This window comes from Amblyraja radiata, chromosome 20 (genome assembly GCF_010909765.2).
Source record: "Amblyraja radiata isolate CabotCenter1 chromosome 20, sAmbRad1.1.pri, whole genome shotgun sequence".
In the NCBI taxonomy this organism is placed as follows: Eukaryota; Metazoa; Chordata; class Chondrichthyes; order Rajiformes; family Rajidae; genus Amblyraja; species Amblyraja radiata.
In genome coordinates this window covers 34,462,121-34,470,499 of record NC_045975.1, presented here as the reverse complement: position 1 = coordinate 34,470,499, position 8,379 = coordinate 34,462,121, and the positions used below count along the sequence as shown (strand labels likewise).

The 8,379-nt window shown below is 44.9% G+C and overlaps 1 protein-coding gene across 4 annotated transcripts in view; it reads left to right on the top strand.

Moving 5' to 3' along the window:
• Positions 1-2,917: 2,917 nt before the first annotated feature.
• ldlrad3 (low density lipoprotein receptor class A domain containing 3) overlaps positions 2,918-8,379 on the top strand; it is a 113,414-nt gene continuing 107,952 nt past the window's right edge. For all 4 annotated transcript variants that reach the window (XM_033039244.1, XM_033039243.1, XM_033039242.1 and 1 more), the window contains exon 1: positions 2,918-3,281. In XM_033039244.1, the coding sequence (XP_032895135.1) occupies positions 3,248-3,281 (34 nt within the window). In that variant the 5' untranslated portion in view covers positions 2,918-3,247. The remainder of the gene's footprint in view (positions 3,282-8,379) is intronic.

Here is an 8,379-nt window from a genome sequence, read left to right as displayed (position 1 = left end):
ATACCATCATGATACTTTCACTAATGGGGGAATCTCAAGCATAAATCTCAAGATAACGGGTCTGTAGAATTTTTTTGTGCCTTAAAAACAAGGTATGTAGAATTTTCCTCTTGCACTGGGTGGTAAAGCTCTGGAATTCTCTGCCTTAGGGAGTTCTGGAGGTGAAATCATTGGAGGTATTTAAAGTGGAGTAAGATTAATTTTTGAAGGATCGGTGATTGAGAGTTGTGGGGAACCAGCACAGAAGTGGAGTTGATGTCGGCAGAGATCTGTCACGATCAGAATGAATGGGGTCAGGTTTGAGGGGTTGCATGGCAGGTCCTATTTTCTTGTGGTCTTGAGAGTCAGAAACAACATAACTCTCCGGCAAGAGGGGAGGAAGACAAACCCAAACAAGGTCAATTCCCTTTCAAAAACTCGGAGCATGATCTTGTTACTTTGTAACTTTGTCAGCGACTCTTTGTATACTTGCGTATGCAAAACAAAGAATCTCACTGTGACATGTAACATGTGACAATAAAGTATCAGTCATTCATTCATAGAATTGACATCTGAGTTGGTTATAACCACAAGACATTTATAAGGTCATAATGATATTAGTAGAATTAGGCCATTACCCCATCCCGTCCTCACCACTTTCTACAGGGGCACCATAGAGAGCATTTTGACCAGCTGCATCACTGTCTGGTTTGGGGACTGCAAAGCCTCCGACTGGAAATCCATGCAGAGAGTGGTGAGGACGGCTGAAAAATCATCGGGACTTCTCTTCCTTCAATCCGGCAAGTCCAACAGCATTATAAAAGACCCCACACATCTCCATCATGGACTGTTCACTCTGCTGCCCTCGGGCAAAAGGTATCGCAGTATAAAAAGCAGAACGGCCAAGTTTTGCAGCAGCTTCTTACCCCGAGTCATCAGACTCTTGAATTCCATGTAATGTGCCGCCACTATTATCTTTTTTATCTTTTTATCTATTTTATCTTTTTATCTATTTTATCCTTTTGGTATTTTATGTTGCACGGTGAGCCAGATGCAACAAAATTTTGTTCAGATTTGCATTTGTTGGTGTATTTTTGAATGACAATAAAGTCTTTGATTGATTGAGAATTAGGCCTTTCGTTCAATCAAGTCTACACCGCCATTCAATCATGGCTGATCTATCTCTCCCTCCTAACCCTATTCTCCTGTCTTCTCCCCATAACACTTGACACCCGTACTAATCAAGAATCTATCTATCTCTGCCTTAAAAATATCCATTGACTTGACCTCCACAGCCTTGTGTGGCAAAGAATTCCACAGATTCACCACATTCTGACGAAATAAATTCCTCCTCATCTCCTTCCATAAGGAACGTCCTTTAATGCGGACAGTATAACCTTTGGTCCTAGACTCCCACTAGTGGAAACATTCTCACTACATCCACTCTATCCAAGTACACCCATGGCAATACCTCTGACTCAGGCACTGGCACCTGTTTGATTATATCATCAACCAAGCGACAAAGTGCAAGGCTTTCTGCAACAACCATCGTGTGACAGGACCAGTGACTGATGGCCTCATGATAGCCTAACCCATTATGTTACTTTCACGAATCTTGCCAAACATCAACGGAAAAATCTGCACGTTGAATTCAGTGTTGGAGCTTTCAAGGACCCCACACAGGTGGATCTTCTTAGACACGGACTCCGAGAAGGCTTTCTCCCAGCCATTAGAAGCTGCAGCATGTCCACAGTGCATGTGCCTCCCTGATTTCCAATCATAATCTTCTTTAGTACAGGTGTGAGGGGTTATGGGGAGAAGGCAGGAAAATGGGGTTCAGAGGGAGAGATAGACTAGCCATGATTGAATGACAGAGTAGACTTGATGGGCCGAATGGCCTAAATCTTCTCCTATCACTTCTGATCTTATAATCGCCATCCATGAAGATACACTTGGCTTTTTTGCCAAGGAAAACCAGAAATGATTTGATGAGAATGACCAGGTCCAGGAGGCAAGGTTTCGGGCCGAAACCCTTCTTCAGTCTGAAGTAACATTTTTGTCTACCAGGAGGCAATTTCCCTGGATTGGAAACTCTACGGTGATTCAAGGGAAAATAAACTATTCTGCAGAGCACCTGAGGGCTGGGCTGGCAGCAGTAACCCTGTGATGTACAGAGCCTTTCAAGGTTGGGAAATCAAGAACCAGTAGGAATAGGTTTATGGTAAGAGGGGAAATATTTAATAGGAACCAGAGGGCCAACTTTATCATATGGATGGTGGTGGGTATATAGAACAAGAGTATAGAGGAAGTAGTAAGCAGGTATCATAATATTTAAAATACATCCGGATGGGGTACATGGATTAGAAGGGTTTGGAGGAATATGTATCAAACACAGGCAAATGGAAGAAAGACACAAAAAGTTGGAGCAACTCAACAGGACAGGCAGCATCTCTGGAGAGAAGGGATGGGTTTTTCAGGCGAAGCGTCTCGACCCGAAACGTCACCCATTCTTTCTCTCCAGAGATGCTGCCTGTCCCGCTGAGTTACTCCAGTCTTTTGTGTCTGTCTTCGGTTTAAACCAGCATCTGCAGTTCCTTCATACACCGGCAAATGCGACCAGCCTATATGGGGCATCAATGGATGTTGGGACGAAGGGCCTGTTTCCGTGCTGTATAACTCCATAATAGATGGTGAGCCCAGAAAGCCCAGCCTTAACATGAGAAATTCCTCAGCCCACCTACCACCCCTCTCTATCGGTTGAGTGTTGTTATGCAGTGACCTGATTGTAAAATTGTCCCACATGTTTTCAAGTCCCTCCTTGTCAAAGCACCTCCCCATCTCCCTCACCACCTCCAGCGCCGCACCTCTCGGTTGTCCACTCCCCCCGAATGTGCCCCTTTGCCCACCCCCTGCTTTAATCCCCCCACCCACACTGGCATCTAGTTCCTCAGCTTCAAGCCCGCACCCCGCCGGCTGTGCTTGTGTTTGAGCTCCTGGTTGAAGAGTGCAGCGCTGCAGAGGGTATATAAATGCAGTGTGTGTGTAGGAAGCAACGTTGTTGTCTCTCCTCCCGAGGAATGTTCGGACGCTGACTCCTCGCCCCACAGCCCGGCGCTGCCCCGCTCCAGCGCCGCTCTCCCTGCCTCCCCTCCTCTCGCCGCCTGATGCTTCCTGGCAGCTGGATCGGGATCGGGATCGGGATCAGACCGCGGAGAGGGAGCGGCCGGGTGGCCGAGCCGGCGGGCAAGGACCGAGGCGCCGCTGGACCATGTGGCCGCTGTATCTGCTGGTGGCCTCCGTGGGTGAGTGCTCGGGGCCCGGGGCCGAGGACGGGACGGTGGGGCCGGGATCTGGACCGGGGGACTCTCCAACCTCCCGCTCCCTCCCTCCCTGGCACCGGCCCCGCTGCAAAGTTTGCAGAGAGTCCGGGCCTGGGAAGCTCCCGGAGCGGGACGGGCAGTGGATGCCGGGGTTTTGTGCTGGGCCTGGGGTCACTACTGGGTCGGTGTCACATCTGACAGTAGCTCCTCGCCCACCCCTCCTAGCTCAGCACAAGTGTGCATTAGGTGTACAAAGTGTGTGTGTGTATAAAGCCTCCTCTTCCCTCTCCTTCTCTCCCCCGCGTCACCGAGCTACAAGTTGAATAGTTTTTCCTCACCTGTCGGATTTACCACTAGGAGTGTTTAAAGGAGGGGAACAGTCACCCTGGATCTGTGCCTCAGTGCAAACAGGCAGGGAATGAGTGAGTGCAATGCAGGAGTTAGGTGGGATGGAGCAACTAAAAGTCTGGAGTGAGTTGTACAGCAGCTAATAACCCCCCACAGCCGTGAGCTATGTGGAAATCCACATATCGGCAGGAGAGTTTTGTTGAGACAATTGCAACAAGAGCACTGTATATGTATTAAGGCACAAAGTGCTGGAGTAACTCAGCGGGACAGGCAGCATCTCTAGAGAGAAGGAATGGGTGACGTTTCGGGTCTGACCCTTCTTCAGTCTGAAACGTCACCCATTCCTTCTCTCCAGAGATGCTGCCTGTCCCGCTGAGTTACTCCAGCATTTTGTGTCTATCTTCGGTTTAAACCAGCATCTGCAGTTCATTCTAACACACTGTATGTATTGAGAATGATAGTTACAGGAGAATCAAATCTATAATCACAGATTGTAACAGGTTATGCAGGATAACAGGTTTGCTACTTAAAATCGATCCTCCTTAACAGCTTTTTGGTCAATGAGTCTTAATATCTGTTTGTGTTAAATTTAGTGTGGAAATGTGCAGTACCTGCAGGCATATTCTGCGAATAAGGTGCCAAATGAGTCTTGATCTTTATTTTAAATTTCACATGGCTCCTAGCAAGGTCCCATGACTACGTATGCAAACACTTGGTTGTGACCAAAAAGAAAGTGAATGCTGTTGAACAATTTTGGTCAGATTCATCAATTACATTAATGTCTGCTGTTCTGTTTTACTGTTGACTAGTATGGTGGTTGGGATTCAGACTTGCAAAAAGTTATTTAAAAGAAAATACCAAGAAGTGAAAAGTTTACCACTTGGTTTTGAGAATGACAGCTCCTTTACAATTTCTAGCAGTGTTCAATGTTGAATATAATTTGTGGAAGAAAATATTTACATGCTTTATTTAAAGAAATATAATTTTACACACACCAGTTTTTAAGCCGCTCAACAATCAGGTTATTTCTTTCTGAAATATTCGCTGATAGCAGATCACAAGACATACCTCATGATCACTGTACTTCATTGTTCATGAAGGCACGACCATTACGTAGATGGATTATAGACATGCAGTTATTAGTTAAATGGTTGCTACTCTACAGTGAGAAGTTACAAAGAATACCAAGTAATTTGTAAGAGGTTATGTAAAGAATTATGAATATGCTGCAATTAATTGTAATAGAATACATTTATTAGATTGCAATGAACGAAATAATAAATTATCGTAATGAGAAATTACAGGTGGAGAGTCCCATTTTTCAATGTGATTTTTGCATCAAATATCTGAGAGCATTTTGAAATTTAAAAGCTGAGGCAGTAGAGAAGTTGGAGAAATCTAACTATTACATGGAGATTAAATATGCCTTTGGGAATAATGCAAAATGGGTCAAAACGGATGCAAAGTTATTAGCGATCTCAATCCCTAATTTGCAGAATAGTTTAGTTGAAAGTTGAGGATTTCACATTCCCCTCAATGAACTTTGTCTGCTACGATAGACAATAGGTGCAGGAGTAGGCCATTCGGCTCCTCGAGTCAGCACCGCCATTCAATGTGATCATGGCTGATCATCCCCGTTCCTGCCTTCTCCCCATATCTTTAAGAGCCATATCTAGCTCTCTCGAAAGCATCCAGAGAACCTGCCTCCACCTCCCTCTGAGGCAGAGAATTCCACACTCTCCACTCTCTGTGAGAAAAAGTGTATCCTCGTCTCCGTTCTAAATGGCTTACTCCTTATTCTTAAACTGTGGCCCCTGGTTCTGGACTCCCTCAACATTGGGAACATGTTTCCTGCCTCTAGCGTGTCCAAGCCCTTAACAATCTTATATAAGATTGTTTCAATGAGAAATTCCCTCTCATCCTTCTAAACTCCAGAGTGTACAAGCCCAGCTGCTTCATTCTCTCAGCATATGACAGTCCCGCCATCCCGGCAATTAACCTTGTCAACCTACGTTGCACTCCCTCAATAGCAAGAATGTCCTTCCTCAAATTAGGGGACCAAAACTGCACACAATACTCCAGGTGTGGTCTCACTAGGGTTCTGTACAACTGCATCTTTGCTCCTATATTCGATCCCTCTTGTTATAAAGGCCAACATGTCATTCGCTTTCTTCACTGCCTGCTGTACCTGCATGCTTAGTTTCATAGACTGATGAACAAGGACCCCCAGATACCGTTGTACTTCCCCTTTTCCCAATTTGATGCCATTTAGATAGTAATCTGCCTTCCTGTTTTTGCTACCAAAGTGGATAACCTCACATTTATCTGCATTAAACTTTATCTGCCATGCATCTGCCCACTCCCCCAACCTGTCCAAGTCACCCTGCATTCTCATAGCATCCTCCTCACAGTTCACACTGACACCCAGCTTTGTGTCATCTGCAAATTTGCTAATGTTACTTTGAATCCCTTCATCCAAATCATTGATGTATATTGTAAATAGCTGCGGTCCCAGCACCAAGCCTTGCGTACTTACCCTACTAGTCACTGCCTGCCATTCTGAAAGGGACCCATTAATCCCTACTCTTTGTTTCCTGTCTGCCAACCACTTCTCTATCTATGTCAGCACTCTACCCCCAATACCATGTGCCCTAATTTTGCGCACTAATCTCCTATATGGGACCTTATCAAATGCTTTCTGAAAGTCCAGGTACACTACATCCACTGGCTCTCCCTCGTCCATTATCCTAGTTACATCTTCAAAAAATTCCAGAAGATTTGTCAAGCATGATTTCCCCTTCGTAAATCCATGCTGACTTGGACCGATCCTGTTACTGCTATCCAAATGTTCGGCTATTTCATCTTTTATAATTGACTCCAGCATCTTCCCCACCACCGATGTCAGGCTAACTGGTCTATAATTCCCTGTTTTCTCTCTCCCGCCTTTCTTAAAAAGTGGGATAAGATTAGCTACCCTCCAATCCACAAGAACTGATCCTGAGTCTATAGAACATTGGAAAATTATCACCAATGCATCCACGATTTCTAGAGCCACTTACGTACCCTGGGATGCCGACCATCAGGCCCTGGGGATTTATCAGTCTTCAGTCCCATCAGTCTACCCAACACCATTTCCTGCCTAATGTGGATTTCCTTCAGTTCCTCCGTCACCCCAGATCCTCTGGCCACTACTATATCAGGAAGATTGTTTGTGTCCTCCTTAGTGAATACAGATCCAAAGTACCTGTTCAACTCATCTGCCATTTCCTTGTTCCCCATTATAAATTCACCTTATTCGGTCTTCAAGGGTCCAACTTTGGTCTTAACTAATTTTTTCCTCTTCACATACCTAAAGAAGCTTTTACTATCCTGCTTTATATTCTTGGCTAGCTTACCTTCGTACCTCATCTTTTCTCCACGTATTGTCTTTTTGGTTATCTTCTGTTGTTCTTTAAACATTACCCAATCCTCTTGCTTCCCGCTCATCTTTGCTACGTTGTACTTCTTTGCTTTAATTTTGATACTGTCTCTGACGTCCCTTGTCAGCCATGGTCGCCCCTTTCTCCCCTTGGAATCTTTCTTCCTCCTAGGAATGAACTGATCCTGCACCTTCTCTATTATTCCTAGAAATACCTGCCATTTTTGTTCCCCTGTCATCCCTGCTAGTGTATCTTTCCAGTCAACTTTGGCCAGCTCCTCCCTCATGGCCCCATAGTCCCCTTTATTCAACTGTAACACTGACACCTCCGATCTATCAGAGTTACCCACTTGCAAAATCTCTCATTGCCCCTTTAGAATTATGTAATTTAATATGCAATCTAACTTGACATCATCGGAATAACTGGATAACTAAAATGTTATGATCAACAGTCTGTTTTGGCAGAGAGACAATATATTACCTGATGGCAGCAGCAGTCTGATTATAGTGGTGAATGGGGCACCAGTCAAGTGGTTGCCGTGAAGCTTGGCATTGCACATTGTGCAGTATTCCATCACAATCCTGAGTTGACCCTTTTAGCTACCGGGGTTTCATGATGTAAGGCACTGACCAGAGAATAGGTAGTCATCGATTTGCTCTGTTTCAGTTTAGTTTAGTTTGGAGATACAGCACAGAAACAGGTCCTTTGGCCCACTGAGTGATCCCTGTACACTTGCACTATCCTACACACTAGACACAATTTACAATCTTTACCGAAGCCAATTCACCGTTCAAACCTGTACATCTTTGGAGAGTGTGGGAGGAAACCAGAGCTCCCAGGGAAAACCCATGTGGTTGGTCACAGGGAGAATGTACAAACACCATACAGACAGCACCCATAGTCAGGAACTAACCTGGGTCTCTAGAGTTGTAAGGCAACAACTCCCTATGACTATGCCAGTTTCCTCCCAAACTCCAAAGACGTACAGGTTTGTAGATTAATTGGGTTCTATAAATAGTAAATTGTCCCTAGCGTGTAGGATAGTGCTAGTGTACAAGATGATCGCTGGTTAGCTTGGACTCGGTGGGATGAAGGGTTTGTTTCCATGCTAAAGTCTAAAATTAAACCTGGACTCAAGTAGTTCTGGCAAAACCCAAAATGGGCATCGGCTGGGTTATTAGTGAATGTGCCAAGTAATAACTCTGCAGGTGTGATCTTGCTGATTGCAAATTGGGTTGTAATTAACTGGATTGGATTGGTCTTACACTTTGCAAATAGGACGTAACTGGGTGATTTTGACCTACAACATTGGG